General features: G+C 41.5%; 3 protein-coding genes across 20 annotated transcripts in view; 2 read left to right on the forward strand and 1 right to left on the reverse strand.

The window, feature by feature from the left end:
* The window catches only part of Kras (KRAS proto-oncogene, GTPase), a 33585-nt gene extending 21437 nt beyond the window's left edge, over window positions 1–12148 (forward strand). The window contains exons 5-7 of one of the 4 annotated variants that reach the window (XM_027430124.2): window positions 4213–4328; window position 5548; window positions 7998–12148. In XM_027430124.2, the coding sequence (XP_027285925.1) occupies window positions 4213–4328; window position 5548; window positions 7998–8114 (234 nt within the window). In that variant the 3' untranslated portion in view covers window positions 8115–12148. Of the gene's footprint in view, window positions 1–4212; window positions 4337–5547; window positions 5549–7997 lie in introns of all 4 variants that reach the window. The other 3 variants (XM_027430122.2, XM_027430121.2, XM_027430123.2) reach the window with 3 other exon arrangements.
* Window positions 12149–12320: 172 nt separating this feature from the next.
* On the reverse strand, window positions 12321–16504 carry Etfrf1 (electron transfer flavoprotein regulatory factor 1). 2 transcript variants are annotated; one of them, XM_027430125.2, is made up of 3 exons: window positions 16370–16504; window positions 13376–13463; window positions 12321–13297 (listed from the first exon to the last, which is right to left on the reverse strand). In XM_027430125.2, exons 2-3 carry the CDS (start codon window positions 13424–13426, stop codon window positions 13082–13084), a joined length of 267 nt encoding a protein of 88 aa, XP_027285926.1. In that variant the 5' UTR covers window positions 13427–13463; window positions 16370–16504; the 3' UTR covers window positions 12321–13081. The 2 variants fall into 2 exon arrangements, with proteins under 2 accessions (XP_027285926.1, XP_027285928.1); XM_027430127.1 differs by having other exon boundaries at window positions 16378–16476.
* A 308-nt stretch (window positions 16505–16812) lies between these two features.
* Cfap94 (cilia and flagella associated protein 94) overlaps window positions 16813–24798 on the forward strand; it is a 46364-nt gene continuing 38378 nt past the window's right edge. For 5 of the 14 annotated variants that reach the window (XM_027430135.2, XM_027430138.2, XM_027430136.2 and 2 more), the window contains exon 1: window positions 16824–16966. Coding sequence is in view for 7 of the 14 variants with exons in the window: in XM_027430128.2 (XP_027285929.1) it covers window positions 16964–16966; window positions 19342–19359; window positions 22222–22303 (103 nt within the window). In the remaining 7 variants the exon portion in view is untranslated. Of the gene's footprint in view, window positions 16967–19341; window positions 19360–22221; window positions 22304–24798 lie in introns of those variants that run through there. The other 9 variants (XM_027430128.2, XM_027430131.2, XM_027430129.2 and 6 more) reach the window with 6 other exon arrangements.

Here is a 24798-nt window from a genome sequence, read left to right on the forward strand (position 1 = left end):
TACTGAACACCAGCAGGGTTGCACTTCAGTAGGCCTGAGATGGGTTATCGTGTGACAGGGTGTCTTAAGGACAACCAGGGATGTGAAGTTGGTACTGGGAAGTATGTCTGGTTTCTCCATGCTCTCACCAAGAAGGCCAATGTTGTTGCTTCTGTGTATTCACAGTTCATGCTATATGTGTGTCATTCATTCCCTTGACAGAATGCTGCAAGTTGTTTTGCAGATTCAACAAGGAAGAATACACTTGATAAAAATGTGATGTCTTACTGAGAGCAAATGAAGAATTTTATTTGTTAGCAGGTCTCTAGGCAGGGGTGGGGGGTGGGGGGTGGGGGTGCTCTGTTTCTATAGTCTCATCTGCTTTAAGCTCAAAACATTGTCTGATCTCTCTGTTTAAAAAGAACTTACATAAACCTGGATACTCTTTTTTATACATAGGTGTTTTCATTTGCTCTTAGGGTTCACTATGTAGCATTTTAAAGTGAGAAAATGTGGCAATAAGTTATACCCTCAAGGACAAATCACTCTGCACTGTTGGGTTTAGCAAGTAGTTGCAGCTACCTTATTTTTAAATGTTACTTCAAAGTTGAAAACATTAAAATCAATATTCTATACTATACTATAGTCATGTAGTGTTTAAAAGTAAGAGACAGTGCTGGTGGTAGGGCAAGGGTAAATAACAATGCTCTCAGATTCTCCTGATGTCAATGTAACTTGGAAGCGTATTTTCAAGGAATAATTAAGTATGGAAAATGTGGTAAATAACTTTTTAAAATGAATTTAAATTTCGTATTTGTAAAATTAAGAAACGGAAAGTTTTTCTGTAGTAACTATTTCTTGGTGTTAATTATCTTGGCCACTGAGATCCTAATACTGAATTCATGGTGATGGGTAGTTGTCTCTTTAATTATTGGCTTCCGATTCTCTCTCTGCATTGCTGGAAACAGAAATCATAAATTCTTGTATTGGTGATGGGGATGCTCACACTAAAAAGCAGACACATCAAACTGTTACTATCAAATTTTGCTTCTGTTAGAGGACAAATACCCTCTTTTTCTTCCCTTCATAGCACATTGACCTTTACATTGATGTTTAACTTTTTTTAAAGGAAGGAATAAAGATTTATATTCTGTAAGATTTTAAGAAAATATGAGCTTTTGCCTGGTTTTGCCTCTTTGTAGGTATAAATAAATGTATAGATACATGAAGAATTTCCTTCATTGGCTTTCAACTTAAAAGAGAATAATTATTTATAAAAATATAAATTGACTAGTCATACTTTACACTTTGAATTCTTTAAGCCATTTATCTTAAATAACTTATATAGTATGGACACATCTGATACATTTTTGACAAATAAATGAGTAAGGAAAACTTTTGCCTTGGGTATGAATGATACAACTGCTAAATAATACTTACAGATATAAGTGGGGATTTTATTTTAAATGCCTCATTTAGTGATTTTTTAAAAGTTAAAAATGTTTCTTCCTCTGTAGTAGTCAGCTGATTAAATCAATTCCATTGAAGATGGGGCTGGGGAGCCAGAGAGATGACTCAGGGTTTAAGAGTGCCTGCTACAAGAAGTAGCTTGGGAAAGAATTCGCCGCCGCCGATTAGTTAAAATGCTGAGTCAGGAGGGACTCCCTTGCATGGGAATGCCAATATCTCTCACTCCCTGATGGGGGCGCTAGAGAGACAGCAATTCCATGATTGGAATTTCCAAAAAAGAAAATGGGGGAATGAAGGGACCAGCTCCCCATTTCGGCAGCCATGACAATAACACGCGCTTGCTATGACCTTGTCTTAGTCACTAGAGGTTAGGTGCCTGCCTCCTGACAAGGAACCAATCAGAAGTTACCTGGTGGCACTATGCTTTACGACCCTGGGTGTACTTTACGGACAAGCGCACAGCAATGATGCACAGAGCATAGCAACCACCCTAGGAGGGCCTATGGGCCATAACAACCAGTTGGCCAATCAACACAGGGCAAGCCCTCCAAGCCTGGAGGCACACCAATCCTGACCCTGTGCTTACCCCTAGACACTCCCCTTACGCTGCCCTACAAGATCTCTCGGGAGCCCCTAGGAGCTGCTGTCTTTTGTAGCCAACTGCCATAGTGGGTGGACAAAAGACCCGAGCTAACATGGGGTTAGCTCATTAAATTACAATAAAGCCTCATGCAGTTTGTAGCAAGAAAAAAAAGAGTGCCTGCTACAGTGGGCAGTGGTGGCTCACGCCTTCAATCCTAGCACTCAGGAGGCAGAGGCAGGTGGATCTTAGAGGCCAGCCTGGTCTGCAGAGTGCTTTCCAGGACAGCCAGGCAGGGCTGTAACACAAAGAAACCCTATCTTGAACCCCCTCCCCCCCCCAAAAAAAAAGACTTTGGTTCCTACCTCACATTTTGATGGCTAGCAACCACCTGTAGGTAACTCCAGCTCTGGTGCCTCTGTGGCCTCCAAAGGTACCTGTACACATACACACACAAAAAGGATTTTTTTTCTAGAGCTGTAATAATGTTTACTATTACATTGTTTGAAGTGAGTATTTTTCACTGAATGGCTCATGGTATTAGCCAGAAATATATATTTTAATATGGAATCATTATTTAAATGCCTGCCTCTTTACTGAAACTCAATGTTATGAATTTTAAAGGGAAATTACTGAATGTCCCTGAAGCAGTTCTTAATGCAGTCTTGAGATTTCTAAAACTTAATATGCCCTAAATTATTGAAGTATCTTTTTCTTAACTGTTGAAGGGAGCAAATGACTTACATGTGCAAAAATCAAGCCCTAGTTGTTGGTTTATTTCCCTTAATACCGAGTGCTTGATTCTCTGTGCCTGATTGAATTTAAATTATAAATTGTTGTTGGTATACTAGGTGTTAGGTACATTTATCACATTAGTTCATTGGAAACATTGCTTTTTACCAGTTGTAGAAAAATAAGGAATACATCAGTCCCCTATGTAAACAATTCATTATCAAAAGGAAATAATTTTGAAATTAAATATGTAATAAAATATGCCAGCTTTCTTAAGTATTTACTTTTCTTTTAGAAGAATGGACATAAGTATTACATCTGAGGTTGAGTTTGTACTACACGTATGTGAAGTTTCTATACGTGTAGTTTCTGGACATTTCTCTTAGATAGGCTTCTACTTTGGTGGTGCATTTTTGTAGAAATTAGCATTATATTTATGAATACTTTGTGCCTTTTAGGTTATTGCCTAATTTTCTGTTTTGAGAAAGTTGGAAACCTCTTTCTCCATAAAGGGAATTTATGAATCTCCTTGTTACACTTTATACAGCGGCCTTAACCCAGAAAACCCCGTTCAAGGGGCCGGAGCTATGACTCAGCAGTCAAGAGCACTGACTGCTTGCTGCAGAGGGTCTGGGTTCAGTTGCCAGTACCCACGTGGTATGCACAAGGTGCACAGGCATACAGGCAGCCAAAACACTCACGTACATAAAATACAGCAGATTCTAAGCTAATAAAAAGAACCTCCTTGAAAGTAGAAGGCACACAGCATTGTGTGGACAGTGCTTTGCAGGCTGTCTGAGAAATAAGGGTATATAAGATGTGTTGCTCCTGCCTTATATATTACAGATGATTGATGGAGTTTTCTTGTTTTGGTGAACGGCCCGTTTATCATTTAAATACTGTAATTGCCCATACGCTGTGGTACTAGTGTCACATGAATCTTGGGACCTAGAAATTGATTAGAAAGTGTCTAATTGAAAATGAAACTGGAGGTCCCAGTGTGTGGACTCATTTTGGTTGGGACATGGGCAAGGTTCATGTCCCTAGTCTGCCTCTCTCTGCTTGCCCACTGGGTGGAAGTTGACATCAGTGATACATGGAGATCACGTGTTTTCCTTTGTCCAAGGAAAGTTCAGACCTAACTGCAGTTCCTCAAACTTCAATTACGGTATCAAGAAACATAGACATATAGTTAGGCTTTTCCTCATCTCCTCTGATTCCTAGCTAAAAATTTTAAACTCTTAATTCCAACAAGATATTACTTTTGAGAACAAACCAGGCTCTAGCTCATGTTTTAAAGCTGCATCCTCAATTTTACTCAATCTGATGTCTGCTTTAAAAATTTTTTTCAACTGTAAAGCTCATAATTCAAACTTCTTACACATGGCTATCCCAGTAAATTACTCTTCCAAATGAAATGGACTTTAAAGAAGTTGTGTTTTACAATGCAGAGAGTGGAGGATGCTTTTTATACATTGGTGAGAGAGATCCGACAGTACAGATTGAAAAAAATCAGCAAAGAAGAAAAGACTCCTGGCTGTGTGAAAATTAAAAAATGCATTGTAATGTAATCTGGTAAGTTCAGCACACTCACTTTGGTACAAAGCAGATGTCTTTCAAAGGTAACAAAGCAGTCAGAACTACTTAGAGATGGTGTTCTGCTTCGACATTAAGACATAAGAAACTTGTCATTTGTTTCTAAATGAGTACATTTATTTTAAAAGTGATTAATGTAATTGATGGCTGAGGTAGAATAACCTGCATTTGTCATAAACTCTAATGACTTCATTAGTTTTAAGTAAGCTAAGCATTTGGGAACTAATAACTTTGTTTAAAAATTCAGATTTAAGATAACCAGCAGCTTTTGAGTAAAAAAAAATTGTGTAATAGTGATATGACCCAGAGGTGGGAAAGGGCCCAAAAAGTTGACTGTTTTTCCCCTGTGCTGTCTGCCAGGTGCCAACAGCACTGCCTCTCCAGTGAGATGGGGGTCTTTGCGTGCTCCTGCACCCACTTAGAAGTCCTTTGGTATTGCTCTGTCACAGTATTCAGACCTTCTGATTATCTGTGCCATCACTCACTGTACAGGCTGCTGCAAAGAAATGCCAGTCTGTGATTTACACACACACAGGGAACAGAGAACTCTACACATACCTTATATGGTCCTTAACACGCTCCCTTTTCTCCAGCCTTTTGGAATTTTATATCTGAAAAAACTCCATCTTGCCAGAGTTTTGTCCATCCATAGATGCCATGTTGTCCCTCCCTCCCTTCCTTCCTTCAGCTTGCCTCTCCTTTGGGTCACCAGTGTTCTTACCCCTGGTTTGATCAACCAGCTAACATGTGGTTCCCCAGTCTCTTAATAATCTCTTCAGCCCCTAAAGTGGGCATTGTTGCTTTGTATATTCCCAATATGCTCTTTTTAACTATATGGCTTCCTATAGTACATTGAAATAGCTTATGTTTTATTCTTTTATTAGACAATAGAATTCTAGAGCTGGACCATATATTTTAATCTTTGTGTGCCCATTGCATGCTGAAATTCTTGACACATAGGTACTTCCTAGTAAATACTGAGTGGACCCTATGACCTCCTTGTGTAAACTAACCCAGATTATATTTTGTCTAGATCAGAAATTCTTCACTCAGTGAGTGTTTATGGAGGATGTTGTCATGAATGTGTTCCTTGAGGACATGAAATAAAATTAGTGTTGAAGACTAAGAGGTGTAAACTCAGAAACAAAGCAATACTTGCATGGATTTCTAATGGGATTATGAACTTTTAGGGTTTGTATCATTGTATAAAGCCATACTTCAGTTTTAGAAATTATGGTACAATTTAACATTTAAAATGCAGTTTCAGAAGTTAACTTTTGGAATAATAGTCATGACCAGATTTAAGTAGTAATTTTAACTTCATTCTCCTTTCTATAGCCTCACTCTTAGATTATTTTAAAATAGAACGATATTTAGAGTATGTGGTACACTTAATACCATATTCAAAACAAAGGCAGCACCACACACTCCTCTAAATGTCTAAAAGATGCAGTTTGTAGCAGTGACATGAATGTTAATTGACTCTGAATTGAATCATTGTGATTTTAGTGCGCATAGCACTTTATATGTAAACAAAGGATTTTTAATTAATAATATTTAAAATTACAGTTAAGCAATTAAAGTTTTTATTTATTAATAATACATATGTACAAATAAGTTGTTCACAGTCCTAGAAAAGGGGTAAGTGTAAACAAAATAATTAGAATATGAGATTTGACTTTATGAGAATCAGTTCTCACAGGAATAAGGGGTTCACTGCCCTGTGCACATTAGCTATGGCAATTGTCTAACCCTGAAGTCATCTAAGTAGAATTAATGCAGCCAGAGGCTGACAAACTGTCAGAACCTGAGAAGAGGGTAAATACTATTAAATTCTGTCTTCCTTGTCTGTTAAATGTTTGTATTTTTTTATTCTACCTTAAAAGGTTTCTTACAGCTGTCCATCTCAGGATCATTATTGCACCATTGTTTTAGTATCATTCTTTGTTATAAAAATAGGGCATGCACACAAATACAAAAATAAATGAATGTGATTTTTATAAAAAAAGAAGTTGAAATAGAGTAGATAGAATAATTATGACCAAAGGGAATTCATGAGGTTAAAAGGGTGTTAGATAAGATTCCATCTTGGGCCGGGAGATGGTTCAGTGAGTGCTTATGCTTGTTGCATTAGCATGAGCACCTGAGTTCTAGTTCCTACAAACCACACAAAGCTAGCCAGGTAACATCTGTAATTCCAGCATCAGGAAAAGTAATCAGTGGAGTTTGCTGGTCACCAGCCTCGCTCCAGTCTCGTTGAAATACTTTGCCTCCTGGGAAGAAAGTGAGGTGATGGAATAAGACTCCCTTGTGTCCTTCTCTAGACTCCACTTGAATTCACAGATACCCCCCCCACACACACACACCCCATATCCCTCACATATACATCATATGTAGACAAAAAGATTCCATCCAATTCCAGTGGTCTGTGACTGTGACCCTAAGGGTTTTGAATTGTGAATTAAGGTCAGCATGGAAGGAGGTTTCTGAAGGGATTTTAGTATCTAATTAAGCATTGACTGCATTGTGTTACATCAGGAATGGTTTTCAGGAGGTAAAAAGCACCAGTGAGTGCAGATGGGAGGTTTTGGGCAATATGTATTTATTCACGTTTTCAAATAGATGATGTCAGCGCTATCCTATTTCTATTTGTTGAGTGTGAGTAAGCTTCAGAGCCACTCTTCCTTTCCCAAATTGGAGATTAGTTGTCAGAATGCGTTATTGTAACTTGATAGGATGCAGGGGGCTTACATTTTCTGGGTGCTTTTTTTTCCAGACTTCCTCTATTGTCTAGGTTTGCAAGTATTATTAGGTTAAATTTTCTTTCTGTAGTTCTCTTACTAGGATGAACAGATGAAATAAATCATGACCACTTTTTTCTTCAGCTTCACTTCTGCTTTTGACACAGATAAGGCAAGGGCTGACTCTCGTGTGAACTTGTGTATTGAAGGTTTAAAGTCAGTTCTCCTACTCTGAGAATGCACTCTTCCTGCCTGGGTCTAGGAGGTTGGGAATTACTCTGACTTAATCAACTTTAGTCACAACTGATTTATGTGTTTTGTTTTAATGACAAATACCTGTCAGCCTTAATGACTAATGTTGAATGTTCTTTGAAGATGACAAGTGGATAAACAGTAACTAAAACAGCTAGAGAATCTTCTGCAGAGTGGTCAAGTACATCATCTCTCGGGTGCCTTTGCCACCAGCGAGGGTGGCTGCATCCCAGCTTCAAGGCAGCAGTGGCTTGCTTACGTCTAACGCCCAGAGACCATGCATGCAGGCCAGCCAACAAGTGTCAGTAATTCCTGAATTGGGGTTGGATGCCCTTTGCTGGCCTCTGCTGAGCACTGTACTGACATGATGCACAGACACACATGCGCACAGAACACTCATCTACATTAACTTGTTTTAAATGCATACAATTTTAAAATAATAATTTAAAATTTTTTAAAATGTCAGAGTATCCATGAAGAGATACTGAATCCTAACATTATGGCCCATTCAGCTGGCAGAACATCAACATGTACTGGGACTTTTTATCCTCTGTCCATATTAAAGTCTCTGTTAGCAGTAAAAGTCTATCACTGGGCACCTCAGACCACCATGCGCATTAACATTCAATTCTTTTCATATATTCCAGGGTGTTGATGATGCCTTCTATACATTAGTCCGAGAAATTCGAAAACATAAAGAAAAGATGAGCAAAGATGGTAAAAAGAAGAAAAAGAAGTCAAAGACAAAGTGTATAATTATGTAAATACAATTTGTACTTTTTTCTTAAGGCATACTTAAGTAAAAGTGGTAATTTTTGTACATTACACTAAATTATTAGCATTTGTTTTAGCATTACCTAATTCTTTTTTTTTTGTTCTGTTTGTGCAAACTGTCAGCTTTTATCTTAAATGCTTATTTTAAAATGACAGTGGAAACCTCTTTTCTCTAAGTGCCAGTATTCCCTGGGTTTTGGACTTCAACTAGCAATGCCTGTGGAAGAGACTAAAGACCTGAGACTGTCTTCCCGGGGTTTGGTGCATGCAGTTGATTCCACGCTAATTCTCTTACCAGCTGTGAGCATTGTGTGACCCGGAGTAGTGAAGCTTTTGATCCATCTCTGCTCTGTTTCATCTAGTCATTGAGTGAATTAATTAGTAATTACAGCTGCATTGAGACCTAAGACTGCGGAATCACAGATTTATGGTCTTCCCTTGATTCACTTTTAGCATGTCCTAGAGTTTATCATCCTTCATAAGTGTAGTTAGACTGTTCAAAAAGGCTTTCTCTTGCTTTCCATTCCCCAGAATAGTATATTTTTTCTAGAAAAGGGGAAAAATGGGGGAAAAAAAGCTAATGGAGAATATTAAATAAAAGTCCGTTCCATGTTGGCTAAATTACTGTAAGATTCCTAATAGCGTTTCCTGGTAAGGCAGACCCACAAAGAAATAGTAACCGTTTGGGCCATATTTACATGCTACTAAATTTTTGTAATAATTCAAACAATTTTAACATATATAAAAAGTTCTCATAAGAATTAGTATAATAATTTCCCTGTGTCAGAGTGTTCTTAGCTTAACTTTTAAGTCTTTTTTTGAACTTATGTCCTTGAAAGTAGTTTTAATTCTGGTTGAGAAACTGAAGGTGATTTGAGACAGTTACAGCTTAGCAGGTGCTGAGATCAGAGTTGCAAGGCTGGGCCTCCCATGACCCTTTGATGAGTGTCACTGGGTTTAAGTGCTGGCACGTTCAGTGCTGGTCAACATGGGGACAAGGAGAGTTTGGACAGCTTAGTACAATACATTCTCTCCAGGTAGCAATCCTGCTGACAAATCAATATTTTTTGTTTATAATAATAAAATTTTAAATAAATTTCAATGCTATCTTCAAGGTTGAGATTTTGGGGTAAGAGGCTCCAAAGGAGAGTAAATCTTTAAAACAATGAAGTATGAAAGTTTGAAAATGCATGTTTGACTAGCCTTTCAATGCTGAACAAACATTTCTAAGTACTCCCTAAACCTGATACGTATTTAGAAATATCTAATGCTTTAAAACTAGAAAAAACAATCCATTCAATGCACCTAATACATTCCTTGAATTATCTGAAGTGATTAAAATCCACTGGACTATGAGGACTGGATATCTGACTTTAGGGCATATCACTGTCTACTTGATGTGAAATCATCTCAGAGACTCTTCTCAGCTGTGTGGTTTACAGTCTGTTTACACACCACTACACCAGGTAACTTTTTACATGGATTGTCATCTTCACACCAGTCTTGGGCAAAATTGTGCAAGAGGTCAAGTTTGTATTTCAGTATCCATTCTCCAGTTGCAGGACCCCTTCCAACATATACCCCTGACTTAGTGTAGTTTTCTTTTAATACTTTAATTTCCCCCCACTTCAAGTATTATTTCTGCAGTGAACAACTACATGAAAGTTGCCCACTAAGGAAGGTACAACAAAGCTGCCCATGACTTTTTTTCCCTTAAAATAATCCAACAGAAACCGTAGTGGGATTTGAACTGATAGCTGGTTTTCAGGTGGCCACTACAGAAATTTAATCTTGATTCTTTGGACTTCATGCCTGCAGCCCAGTAATTTTCAAATCTAGTATGAACAGAGAACTCTGTCTGGAAGGACAGCTTAATCTTCATCTAGGTGTCATCCTGGTTAGTGATGGATTCCATTGTTTTAATAAAACAGTAACAGTGAAAAACACTTAAAAGTTTTAATCATAAAGCTCATTTTTAAAGTCAGAATTTATTTACTCAGCATTTATCCAGTGCTTGTCTTATGCTAGGCACCACACAAGGCACTGGAGATGTGATGTGATATCCCCAAAGAAGGGACACAGTCTTTGCTGGTGGTTTGTAGTGTGATCTGTAAGACTTTAGTAAGGCATATGGTACAGACCTAGAATAGAATGCATGGTTTGCAGAGAGCGGTTTGGTTTCTTACAGTTTTCCCTCAATTTAGCAAGAGTTGCTTGATGTGATTCCAATGGAACTCTTTAATCAAGCTACTTTATATAATTATTTTATTTTTCTAAAGGAATAGACATTCCCTAATCTAGTTTTCCCCTTATGTAAATAATTTTTTAAAACTTTTAAAAATTATTTACCAACTTCTATTATAGTTTTATTTGGGTTCAAATAAACAGGGGCCTGAGTTTATTTGCAAGAAAGGAAACAAAATCAGTATGATTTCTGAAATGTTCTATACTCTGCATGTTCATAGAACATTCTAGCCATGGATATTAAGTCTTTTGGGTGGTGGGCATCTAAGACAGGGTTTCTCTGTAGACCAGGCTGGCCTTGAACTCAGAGAGATCACCTGCCTCTGCCTCCTGAGTGCTGGGACTAAAGCCGCCGCCACCACCCGGATAGTAAATCTTAACACATGTAGTAATGCTTCTTGTTTCTATAGAGGGACCTCAGAAGCTGCAGCGCATAATCAGATGGTACTGAAGTCAGTTCAGTTGTTAGTGTTTCTGGGCAGGTGTAATGATTATTACCATTATGTAGTTCTGAATTGCTATCCTTTTGTTGACAAAAAGGTTTTGTAGAGTTTTGTTTTTGTTTTTGTTTTTTAAGGGGAAGAAGTCCTAGCAACAAACAAATGTTATTCAGTTACTACAGCCTTAAGTCCTGTTGAAGTTGAAAACCAGTGCTAAATCACAGTCATAGGCATTAACATGTTCTTGGGAAGAATATAGCAGCAAATACAATTTGGTAAATATTTTCAATCAGGAATTCTAGGCTCTATTGACTGAGTCACACTGCATAGGAATTTAGATCCTAACTTTTATAGATTATTAAGATCTTTGCCACCATTGCACAATTTCGTCCTAACAAGTTCTGTGAGACATGTCATAAGTTACAGTTTGCACAAATTCATCTCATTTTGTATTCCTCTGATTTTCCATTTCCTCCCAAACAATAAATACATATTTAGGAGGGGTTTTTTGTAGGCAATAAAAGTTTAAACTCCATTTGTTAAAAAGTAGTAATCTGTTGATAATTGTGTAGTCATTTTTTAAGACCCCAAAGTTACTTTAAAGGTGAATTTATACTTAATAAATTCTGGGTAATACTGGGTAGCATGAATTCTGCACTGAAAAATTGAACAGATACACCCAGTAGCTGTAAAATTCTGTCAAATATAAAAATCATTTCTAAAGTACATTAGTTTTCAAAGAATAGTTATTAATTAGATTCAGATTTGTGGTTTAGTTTAATAGTTTGAAGTGCCTGTTTGGGATGGTAGGCATTTTAGATGAATTTGGGAAAAATAAAGTGCTCTGCAGAAATGCCGGTTTTAGACCCGGCCACCCCAACCAGCTAAGTGGGCTATGTGCTGATTTATCTCCAGGTCCCCAATTCCACTGTCTATGTCTTCATGTTGAGAACACTTCTGCATTTTTATTTGAGTGCCAATTTCTTACTAGTGCTATTTCTCAATGTAACATGTTTACCTGGAATGTATTTTAACTATTTTTGTATAGTGTAAACTGAAACATGCACATTTTGTACATTGTGCTTTTCTTTCTTTCATTTTTTTTCTTTTTGTGGGACATATGCAGTGTGATCCAGCTGTTCTCCATCCTTTGGTTGTGCTGACCTAGGGAATGTTGGTCATATCAAACATTAAATTTAAAATGACACTCTTTTAATTAAAATTAACTTTTAAATGTTTATAGGAGTATGTGCTGTGGAGTGATCTGAAATTTGTAATATTTTTGTCATGACCTGTACTGCTCCTAATCATTGTAATGTAATAAATAGTTATGGTGACTACGAAGTGTTGACCAGTCATTTTTAATTGTGCTTGAAGCTCAAGTCCACACTGAGAGACGCTACACTGAGCCACAACTCAGCCCTGACAATGGCTGTTTCTTAGAGGACGTTTGCATCATCTGCCAGGTAGTCAATATGGGATTCTTTAAGTAGACACTTTTTTTTGCAGCTCTAAGTTGGAAAGTTCTTTATTGATAAAGTTGCTAAGAATATTACATAAATGTTTTAAGGTTTTGCATCAACTTTCAGTCCTGACTGTGCTAGGTCCACTCCACATTAGCTTTTAATTAAAAGAGTATACATTTTGTCTACCCTGCTGTAATGGTGGCAACAGAAGAACATTACCACTCCTCATGTAAGCTAGTACAAACAGGACAGGTAATTTGGGACTCAGGGGAGCTAGCAGCACAAAGAATAATGGAAATAATAGCTATATAATGCCATTCATCTACTGAGCATCTCAGGGTCAAAGTCACCTTCATATGTCTTATTTTGATAACTGCATTCAGATAATTTTTGAGGAGGTGTTTGTAGAGAGCCTTGAAAATGCACTTCTGTATACCAGATGGAAGGAAAAAAAAAAAAAAAAAACCAAGGCTCACGAGCTAAAGGGTAAACCTGTCAGACACCATTTGTAAATGGAGAAATAGACTAAGAATAATTGGCTATAGCAGATTAGAAAACTAGGTGTATTTTCTTTCAAAATTGTATTCTCCTGAAATGTGCTAAACTTACTATACTAATAAAATTTGAACACAGAGGATTGAGTAGAGCTCTCAGTGTCAGTGATGTTGAAGTGCTTTTTAGTACAGTAGGGCAACTCTGGCTTTTTAAACATTTATCTTGCCATTGTAAACTGGATTATTTTATAATAGTTGGTACACACAAACAGCTAACACTGATGGTCAGCCAGGTGTTGGTGGCAACGATTGGTTAGTTGTTGGTATCTGAATAGTATCGTTGCTTCATAGCTCTGTATTTCCTAAGGAAGTATAAGGCCTCTAGCTCCTTCATTACGAATTCTCCCCGTGCAATAAGCTCTTTGATCTTCTCTGGGTCCTTCACGTCCTTGTTTTTAAGGAAAACATTCTTCAAACGCCTTTTAAAATAGTCAGCTCCTTTTGGATAGTCCCGTCCAAGATACAGCAGCTTTAAAAAGAAAGATGCGTCTCTAAGCAACCCATGTCACATAATAACATTTGTAAAGTCAGCAGCTTAAATACTTACATTTTTATAAAGAGCCAGTACTTCTCCTCGTAAAGAATTGGCCATTTTCATTTAACATGGAATTAATCCACTTTTATACATAACATACCTAAAGAAAAGGAAGTTTTTTTTTTTTTCAGATAACTGCTATGTAATCTTAATCACAGATCTTGCATATTGGGGAGATGGTGAGCTTGTTTTTCATCTTTGAGTGCAGGTGTGCACTTGCCACACTATGCATGTCCAGGCCACGACCTGGTCATGTTCAGTCCTTTTCCATAACATGGTCTTTAAACAGCTAGCCTGCCCTTGAGGGATTCCTACCATCTCCCTGAAGGCACACTGGGATTACAGACCCAAGTCTTTACACAGGTCTTCTTGCTTAAGTGCTTTATGCACTGAGACCTCCGATCCCCCCTCCCCCAGAATGATTTGTGTTGAAAGCTTTTATAATCTAGGTACGCTTAATTTTTCTAAGCCTGATTCCTTACCAAAAGTAACACTGTCTACCCTTTTCTTGAGATTTGGGCTTCTTTACTTGGAAGAACTAAGAATCCAAAGCTAGAAAGGTGTTCCCAGAGGCAAGTTAAGAACTAAAAGAAACTGGTTTGGGAGATCAGAGAGACTGGCAGTTAGTGAAAATGCACAGTGATGGACAGAGGGTAAATGAACTTGGAAGGAGGTCCCACAGCAGGCAGCATCTACGATGTGGACCACACTTCTTATGCTTAGGTGGCTCGAGCTACCAAGGAGAGGAGCTTGGCAAATGCCTCATTAGACCAAGCCTAAATCTATTCCCATTTGTAACCTCTTACCATTGCATCTTTACCAGCTAGGGACAATTCCAGTGTGTTCTGTTATGGCTGAGCAAAGTACTTGCCAGTATTTGCCACTGCAAAATAACTTCTTCCAAGAATCTAGTTCACATAGTGGCAAATGGATTTATAAGCCACCACATGGATGGGATAGTTTAGGAAGCAAGATGGACAACAGTGGTTCTCAACATTCCCTTTAATACAGTGACCCTTTAATACAGTTCCTCATGAGGTGGTGACTACCCCCACTACCACAAAATTGTTTTTGTTGCTACTTCACAACTAATTTTGACCCTCTTATGAGTCATAATGTCGATATCTGATAAGTAGATGGTTTTAGGCAACCCCTGTGAAAGGGTTGTTTGACTCCAAAGGTGTCTTGACCCACAGGTTGAGAAATGCTATGCTAAAAGCTCACTACAATGGGGACTGTCTGTCGGGCCTCTTGAATCCTGAGTAAAGGCGTGCACTTGTGCTGTAGGCATGTGTGTGGTTTTTATATTGATCTTTATATAACCCAGTGACATTTAATTCCTACATTACAGGATTTATTTTCATTTTAGCTTCCTGTCAATAATTCTAACACTTATCCAACAGTGAACAAGTGGGTTCCCATTATCCTCAATAATGGAATCATAACTTCTCCCCCTACTACAACCAAATTCTTACCACCGTCACCATCTGGCACACTCTGTTCCCATCCCCCTCCCTGTTCCTGGAAGGCTCAGTGTGTCACTGTGTCCTGCCTCCACCCTCTCCACCCGGCCGGTGTCCTCTAGTGCTACTCTGCCCTTGTGCACAAACCACTGTTCCCTGAGACCTGCTCCCCTCCTTTTGAATTCTTAAGGGACTCCACTTTCTAGCCCTTCATTATGTCCCTTTTCTGGCTGCTGACGGCTTAGTGCCGCCTAACAACCTTTGGACTGAATTATTCAGGAAGATTTTAAATTTCAAAGTAGATCTTTTTTAAAGATGAATTAAGGACTATTTTATAACTAACTTTCAGAAAATGGGAGATTCTTGAAATCATAGCATCATATTCAACCAAAACTGTGCTGAGCTGGGTAGAGGTAGGGGCAGACCCCAAGCTTATTAAGGAGAGCTATAACTGAAGTTACATGGGACACCCTGTCTTAAAAGAAATACAAGTAATCGTGCTGAATTCTTTGGTTTGGGTTTAGTGCTGAGGTGGATAGACCTTAATTAATAGACCTTGAGAATGATGGTGTCCACTTAGGTTTTCTAGGGTGCTAAATCACAGTCGTCATGTTCTCCAGCTTCTAAAGTCTTACTAATGTCATCATCTCCCCCCTTTTAAGTTTTATTTTTCCAGAAGATTTAGTGGAATTCTGGAGGGCAATGAAGCCAGTGTTTAACCCACAATTTTAACAGCTGGAGTGTTTAAGAAAAATTTGCAGGGGACGGGGGCATGCATAGATTCTGGTCTCTCGTTGAAGAATGTGATTTAAGATTAAACTTTATATATAGAGACAGTCTGACAGCAAATTATAGCCTGTTTAACACCATCATTCTCAAGGGAGGACAGGTAGAATCAGTTAGGGTCTATCCACCTCAGCAGTTTTTATCTCATTACGAAGGCTCAGAGGGTAGTAAGGTCATAACTGTTACGCAACCAGTAACTAACTCACAAAAAATAGCTGTCAGTACTACTTGGGAGTAGAACATTTAGTGAACGAGTAAGGGACAGAACGTTACACTGGAATTCAGGCACGGGAAATGACTTAATTTTGTTTTAACAGGTTAGACAGGCTTCAACCTGAGGCCTGGATAAAGAACTGACTAGGTGGCTTCCACTTTGGCACTGCTGCAGAGTGCCATTTCTTCACACGGGGAGGGGCTCAAATTCTGCAGACCGCCGCAGCCGCTCAGCGGAACCGCCCACCCTGGGCAGCGACTGAACCACCCCCACCGCTTTAATCTCTAGGCGAAGAACCTGCTCTAGGAGCCCATCTGCCTCGCCGACATGGCCAAGCGACCTCCCGGCGACCCGCCCGCCCGCCCGGGTGAGCAGACCGGGGAAGCGCTCGCAGAGCCGGGCGGGGCGGGGCGGCCCGCGCTGAGACCCGGCTCTCGGCAGCAGGAGGAGGAGGAGGGCGCCCACGAGTCCAGGTCAGCCCGGGAGACAGTGTGACAGCAGACGGCTCCCTCCCGCTCGCAGCAGCCCGCTCCTGAAGCATACTTCACCACCTGCAGCCCGGATCCCGGGGACGAGCCACAATCGGCGCTCCGCCGCACCACGGCCGTAAATGCTCTGTCGGCCCCAGCCCGGGGGCGGGGCGCCCGCCGGAAGTGGGCGGGGAGCCAGGCAGGCATGGGCGGGGCTGAGAGCTCTGCGGGGGGATGAGGGCGGGGCGCCAGCAGAAATGGGCGTGGCTGAGGGCCCTGCGGGATGAAGGAGAGCCCGGGAGAAGTGGGCGTCGATGAGAGCTCGGGGGGGGGGTGGAATGAGGGCGGGGCGCCAGCAGAAATGGGCGGGGTTTGGAGCGGCTTTCTTTGCTGGGGGCGGGGCACCGGACGGAAGTGGGAGGCCTCCGGCCGTACCGAGGGCCTGGGCTTGTGTCGGAAGTGGGACGGGGCTCGGGCAGCCAGTCCTCGACAAGGACGGGACTCCCGCCGGAAGGCTACTCTGCGACTGCGCCGGCGCCCCTTCGCTGACCGCGGGGTGGGGAGGGGCGGGGGAGCGGGCGTGGCCTGTCGCCCTGACAACCGCGAGCCGCGTTCCGGCGCGGCAGAGTTGAGACTGGTGCCCCTCAGCGAGGGTCCTTCTGCGCTCATGGTGAGGCGGGAAGACGAGCGAGGGCGGGAGGGGCGGGCTGTGAGCGCACCCTGGGCCTTTCCCGTCAGAGACGCCCCGAGCCGGCCTCGGCTTTACCTCTACCGCGGGGACCGACCGCGGGTGCGCCCGAGGCGGCGGCGCCTTCCAGCCTCCGCAGGTGGCGGGAGGAGACGGGCGGTGGACAGCGCCCGCCCCGGGACTGCCGGCGAGCCACAGCATGAGCAAGCGCTCGCTTGCTCCGTGGAAGCGTGGGTGTGCGTTTCTTTCCCCACATGTGCCCAGCACTGCTTCTCAAAGTCTGACTTGGGCGATTTGCTTGAAATGTAAGTTCCGGGAGGTCATGAGTTCAAATCTGCTGTCTCGCGGGGTGTCCAGGGCACGCGGGGCGAGCACAGCGGACACCGCCTGCCTCACCGTTCTGCAGACTGGGCGTCAGCCTGCAGGGATTTACCCAGATCGCGCTACTTCTAACAGTTCCTCGGGGTGTAGCGCTGTAACCTCGTGTTTTCTCGTGATAGTTGTTCTTTTTGTGAGGGTCTGCCTTCAAGGTTCCTCCTTGTACATGGGTACCAGCCATATTGATCCAGAGGCCCACCCAGTTGCAATGTATGGGGTCATCTTAATTTGGTGAAATCATCACTGACCCTTTTTCTAAGTGGATCAAATGCTGGCACACAAAAAGTTAAAATTTTAGTGTGTGAATTTGAAAAGACATAATTCAACCTTGTTGTGGGATGTTTAACTCTTTGGACTTTTTAAGGGGCCCACTACCCAGTTCCCAAATAAATCACACACAGAGGCTTATTCTTAGTTCTGAATGGCCGGCCTTAGCTTGGTTTGTTGCTAGCAGCTTTTCTTAAACTAACCCATCTACTTTTTCTCCTTGACTTTTATCTTTGTTACTTCTGTACATCTTACTTTTCTTCTTACTCCGTGGCTGGCTCCTCATGTCCTCTTCCCTTGTTCTCTGTTAACTCCTTCCGTCTCATTTCTCCTTCCATCCTGTCTGTCTGCCAGCACTGCCTGTCCTTGCTCCTGGCGGTTCAGCTCTTTATTAGTACAATCAGGTGTTTTAGACAGGCAAAGAACCACAGCTTCACAGAGTTAAACAAATGCAGCATAAACAAAAGTAACACACCTTAAAATAATATTCTACAACACAACCCCTCAGGCTAAGGAATTAAAATTCAGGAAGGGGAGTGACTACATAAACTGTAAGTCCAGGATTTCTCAAGAAGCTTATCCCTCAGAAAGCAGCGGCACCCTTCACTGCTTAGGTTTTGAGAACAGTTTTACTACTTGATGGCTGTTGTGTTCACGTGAAGGACAAGGATGGGAGTTTCCCAAACCCGTTTCATGTCAGAAGTACTAGTGAAAGGTGATGTGCCCATTACCTTCAAGAATGGCTACTTGTGAGTGGGGCAGGAATGTTTATGTCGTCTGCCATACAGTGTTTGTTTCACAGTGTTTTAGCCATTGTAATAGGAAATAGTATAGCCAGGATAAAAACCATTTGTAAAAATCAAGAGAGCATGGCCACCATTATTCTTCTCTCTGTAGATCTAGCTAGACTTTAGAGTGCCTTGCCTGTAGATCACCAGGAAATATCCAAGAAGCATCTTTGTGTAATGTGCTCACCTTTCAGGAAGACGCCATTTAATGTCTGCTTACTTCAGCACTTGTATATTGTAAGGATACTCTTATGGCTTGAACCAGTGCTTCCTACAGCTCTTCAGATCTGATGTAAAATGGGTAACACTCACACAGTCCCTTACTTTACCAGAAGGCCCAGGGACACACAGGACTGCACAGGAACGAATAGTGTTACTGAAAAATTGTAAATCCGTATTGAAATACTGTGCTTTTAAAAATGGGCAGATCGACTTTACAGCACAGTCTTCATTTTATCATTTACTGGCAGACTTTAAAAAACTGATTGCCTCCCCATCAAAACCATCAGTCTTACATAATAGGAAAGGTCCCTTTATGAGACAGCCCCCACATCTGCTAATCTGACATAGTTCCAACAGGCGGTCATTTGTGAGGTTGGAACAGCCTTCCAACTACTAGTCCGTCTTTGACAGACACTCACTCTGCAGACACTTTGGCTGACGTGAATAGTGTTAACTCTAATTCCGGAAGATGCTTGGGGGAAATCTTGTGGGTTTTCTGCATGCTCTTTTAGTTTGCTCTGGCTTTTTCTTTTTTTCTTGCATCTTTCTAATTTAAAGTAAATGGAGTCACAAAAAAGGTACAAAAAGCGTCCCCTTGGGCCCTTGCCAGCTTCTCCTCATTTATGTTTTATTGTGGTGCTTGTTGAAAGTATCTGAATCCTTTTAAAAATGTGTCAATGCTTTTGTTTCCCAACCTTTTAGGGTCCCAAACCAAAAAAGGTATGTAGAAATTATGTTTTCAAAACAGATAGTTTTATGGATATATTTATTGTACAAATAAACTTCCTATGGAATTTTAAAGTAATTGTCTAGTTGTAGTTTATAATATATATAGTAAGCTCACCTTTTAAACAATAACATTATTTAAATCATGGGAGGATAATTCTCCACAATTACAGATGTATCTCACGTTTGATTATATTTCTAGTCCGAAAAAGACATGCTTTATATATAGATAGACTTTAGTTCTGACCTGCTCCTGGATTTGAGGCTTCAGTTTTTACTTCCACTTTAGAATATATTGGGTTAGACCCTCCTTTTATTTATTTCAGACAAACCTAAAACGTAGTTACAGACCTGCTGTGAGTGACCCAGGGACTGCAAGGCAGCACAATGCTTTCGGTTTTCTGCTTTTGTTTGCACAGAGTAGAAATTGAGGTTGGCTAAGGGACATGTTTCCTCATATGTCTGGATGTCTTTCCCTTCATTACTTTGTAGATCGATAGCTTAAAGCAGAAACTTTAATCTTTAGTTACGGGCTAGGTTTAGCCTACCAATAGATTCCAGCTTACTTGAATTTTTTTTCATTTTTTAAAAAATTACTTCTCAAATGTGGCATGTTATCTCACCCTCCAATCCCAGATACAGTGGAGGTTGAAATAGGAAGATCATGAGTTTGAGCACAGCCTGGGCCCAAAACAATGCAACCCTCCCCTCAAAAAGACAAAAACAACAGCACAAACAAAAAAGCCCAAAAAACTATGTATGGCCAGACATTGTCCCCCAAAATAAAGTGTAGTAAAACAAAAATCAGTGGCATTTGTTCTAGTCATGAAATAAACTGGTCACTCAGTGCCTGAGATCCTATAAAGTAGCACTTCATGGGGCTTAGCAGTGGCCACCTGTGGTCAGAACACTCACTTTGTTTATCTCCCTGAACACAGCAGGAGGTGGGCTTAATATACCAGCCTTAAAGCATATCTCATTGGTCTGTTGTCCATAAATTTGCCTGTCATTCCCTCTTGAAAACTCTGTTGTATTCAACCCTCCTTATCTGTGGGTTCTGCACTCATGGATTAAACCAAACAGATTGAGAATGTTCTTCAGAAGTGTGACCAGAATGTTGGGCATGGTAGTGCTGTCTTGTGGTCCCAGTGCCCAGAGGGCCACAAATTCTAATCCAGCCTCAGCTATGCAATGGGACCTTGTCTTTAAAAGGTGGGGGGCTGATGGGGGTTACAGAGACGAGCCCTGGCTGCTCTTGCCAAGGACCTGAGTTTGGTTCCCAGCATCCACATGGTGGTTTCAATTCTGTAACTCTAGTTCCAGGGGATCTGATGTCCTCTTGTGGCCTCTGAATACCAGGCACGCATGTGATGCACACACATACAATTTTTTAATTAAATGTGGTAATAGATAACATGTACTGCGTGTCTCAGAAAGTTAGAAGAAACAATTTGGAATGTTTAGTGATAAAGAAATAAGTATTTGGGAAATTCCATCTGCAGAGAACACATTCAGACTTTTCCACAAGTTACTCCTGAACAGTAGCCTATAGGAGAAGTATAGGGGGAGATACACGTGGTTTGCATGCAAACACTGTCGCTTATATGTGAGTTGAGGATGTGACCTTTGGCTTCTATGGCGTCCTGTAAGTGACATTAAGGAATGACTGTCCTCTGGGCTCTCAGCACATGTGTTAGAATGCACCTCAGTTACAAGTCTTGGATCATGTTGTATGTACACGTGTTTGAGTGCATGTGGAAGTGTCAAGACACACATGTGGTAGTCAGAGGACCCCTTACCCGAGGCTGCTCTGAACTTCTACCCTGGGGGTCCTGGAGATTGAACACAGAGGGATCACCAGATCTGGCAGCTTATGTGAATATGTGCTGAGTATTTATACCTTTAAACGTTTCTTCAGGAAATGCTATTGCACGCTTTCTGTGATTGTGCAGCAGTTACTAGGACGCACTGCGGGACCCCTCTGTACCTCGGCTGTGTGTGCTGTGTAGCAGTTACTAGGCTGCATGGCCGTGCCCCTCAGCTGTGTGTGTCTGTGTAGCAGTTACTAGGATGCATGACGGTGTACCTCAGCTGGGGCTCCAGGCTTCTGCACACTCAACTCTTCCTGACCCCTCTGTGAAGTCTTCCAGAGCCTGCTGAGTTTGCTGGTCTTCCAGCTCCCTACCTGGTGGCTGCATTGTCCTTTTCTTATGCTACCGTCCCCTGATTTTTGTGACTAAAAATAATGTCTCCTCCCTCCAAACTTGCAAAGTAACTAAAAGCCTGCTAGTTGTAGAGGTATCGTTGATGTTTATAGATGTGCAGTTCCAAACTTCTATCATGGCTGTTTTTACTTGCTTCTACAAATTGGAAGCTCAACAATGACTTCAATCACACATTCTTGCCAGTGTTGTCCCTGCTGTGGGATGCTTTATGTGGTTGTTTTTCTTGTTTATTTTCAGAATTATCTCTGTAGGGCCCATAGTCTATGCTGGGTACCAATTGGCTCTCTTATTGAATTACTGTACATGAAAATTGGTTTCCTAAAATCAATAATTATTTTCATAATTGCTATTTTTAAGATTTATTTTTAAAATGCATATGTATGTGTGTGGGCCTGAGTGATTTTATATGCACCGTGGGTGCCTGAAGAAGCCAGAAGAAGCCAGAAGAGAGCATTAAATCCCTAGAGCTGGAGGTACAGGTGGTTGTGAACTGCCTGACTTGGGCGCTGGGAAGACAGTAAGTCCCTTGTCGGTTGAGCCATCACTCCAGCAGCCATAATTATTGTTTGAAAGGACATGTTCCTAAGCACCTTGTGCTGACAGCCTCTTTAACGTTGTGCTCTTCATTAAGCCTGCTGGCAAGAAAAAGATCAGCAAAGCTGAGCGACAGCGGTTGCTCCAGGAGGAGGAAGAGAGACGCCAAAAAGAGGAAGGTACTGAATGCTGCCCCGGGTCACACAGAGCATCAGCCAGAGGCTGATGTGGACGCAACACTCAGCATTTTCAACAGGCTCTAACTTCATAATGGATTCCTATGGGTAGAGTGTCCTCAGAAAGACTGGTCAGTGCACACTCGGCGTGCACACAGTCAGATCCGAGTAGTGTGCACAGAAGTCGTGCTGCCAGACAGAGTTCAGGACTCAGGGAAGTCTGGGCTCTGACTACCCACTGATCTTTTGATGTTTTGCCCCACACAGTATTTGGCTATATTTAAATTAACAACAACAAAAATCATTGCTTATCAGAAATTGAAATCCAACTCATCAGCCCATATTTTTATTTGCTGAATTTATCAAGGCTGCCATAAAGTGTTAATTTACTAATGAAAATAGGGACATTGCTGACTGTGTGGTAAGAATTTTGAACCTAAATTTATTAAAGGTGAGAAATACATACCAGCAAAAAGTACATACAACAGCCTAACTTTTTTGTTGTTGTTCTTGTTTTTGGAGACAGGGTTTCTCTGTGTAGCTTTGGAGCCTATCCTGGCACTTGCTGGCACCAGGCTGGCCTCGAACTCACAGAGGTCTACCTGCCTCTGCCTCCCGTGTGCTGGGATTAAAGACGTGCGCCACCAACGCCTGACTTTTTTTTTAACCCTGAGGGTTTTAAAAAGATTTGTGTTGTTTATTTTTGATTGTGTGTATATGTATGTGTAAAGTATTCGCAAGTGACTTCAGGTGCCCACAGGGGCCAGAGGTGTTGGGCTCCTCTGAGCTGGTTGCAGGCTGTGTGGGCTGCATAATGTGGGTGTTGAGAACTGTACTTGGGTCCAATGCTCTCAACTCCTCAGCCCGACCTCCCGATGTTCAACAGTATCTATTTGCCAGTTAAACCAGCAACCTCAGCCATTAAAATTAAGCACTGATAAAAATACTGGCCAATTGAAATACTAGAAAGTGGTTTTTAAAGTCTTGAGTGCTCTGATGGTCAGGGTTACTAGAATTCGGTGCCTGTAGTCAGGTTTGTAAAATGCTCCCTTGACTTTGTATACTTTGTCTTTTGCAGATAATAATGCACATTGTTCTGTTTTCTAGCTGATGTTTTTAGGTTTGTTTATTTATTGAGGGCACTGGTGCTTTCCCACGCATGTAGAAGCCCAGAGGACAACTTGTGGGAGTCCTTTCCTTTCACATGAGAATCTGGGAATCAAACTCTGGCTATCAGATGGCTCACTGGCAAGTGCCATGGGTCCCCTGGAACTGGAGTTACAGATGGTTGTGAGCTGCAATGTGTGTGTTGTGAACTGAATCCAGTCCTCTGCAAGAGCAGCCAGTGTCCTTAACCACTGAGCCACCTTGCTAGCATTGATTTTTTATATTTTATTTTAAATAGTGAGAGCAGGAAAAGCACGAGGTAGTAGCTTTCTGACAGTGTTGAAATCAGTTACAATGATGGAGCTGCTACATGGCTCAAAATCATTATTGAATGTCTATAGTTCTCTCTCTCTCCCTCTCTCTCCCTCTCTCTCTCTCTCTCTCTCTCTCTCTCTCTCTGTCTGTCTCTCTGTGTGTGTGTGTGTGTCTGTCTGTCTGTCTGTCTCTGTCTTTCTGTCTCTGTGTCTGTCTCTCTGTGTGTGTGTCTGTCTCTCTGTATGTCTCTCTCTCTCTCTCTCTCTCTCTCTCTCTCTCTGTGTGTGTGTGTGTGTCTGTGTGTTGTGTGTGTGTGTGTGTGTGTGTGTGTGTGTGTGTGTGTGTGTGTGTGTGAGTGTGTGTGTTGTGTGTGTGTGTGTGTGTGTGTGTGTGTGTGTGTGTGTCTGTGTGTGAGTGTGAGTGTGTGTGTGTGTGTGTGTGTGTGTGTGTGTGTGTTAGCTAGTGTACTTTTGGAGGATAGAGGGCAACTTGCAGGACTCAGTTATCTCCTTCCACAACGTGGGTTTCAGGTATTGAACTGGGATTGGCTTGGCTGCAAGAACCTTCACCCAGTGAGCCATCTCACCACTACCAACTTAAAAATATTTTCTTTTTGATTTATTTTATGTATTTGAGTGTTTTGCTTGCACATATGTCTGTGCACTGTGTGTGATGTGCCCTTGGGGGCAAGAAGAGGGTGTCAGATACCTTGGAACTGGGGTTACCGTTGTGAGAAACTGAGTCATGTTCTCCTTTCTACATTGATGGCTATCCATTGTCCATAGCACTGGTTCCCAAAGGGCATTTTCATACAAGGATATAATGTATTTGACTTGTGAATTCCTTGGTGGCTGGGAAGTGAGCCCTCTCCTCACTTCCACCACAGAGTAGAGGATGTGACCACCATAAGAGGTTATACTCTGTGCTGGGAACACCCAGAGGAGCCTTTAATCCCAGGAAACAGAGACAGTTGGATCTCTGTGAGTTCAAGGCCAGCCTGGTCTATAGATGGAGTTCCAGGACAGGACAGGCTCCAAAGCTACACAGAGAAACCCTATCTCGAAAAACCAAACCAA

Source organism: Cricetulus griseus, chromosome 8 (assembly GCF_003668045.3).
Source record: "Cricetulus griseus strain 17A/GY chromosome 8, alternate assembly CriGri-PICRH-1.0, whole genome shotgun sequence".
Classification (NCBI taxonomy): domain Eukaryota; kingdom Metazoa; phylum Chordata; class Mammalia; order Rodentia; family Cricetidae; genus Cricetulus; species Cricetulus griseus.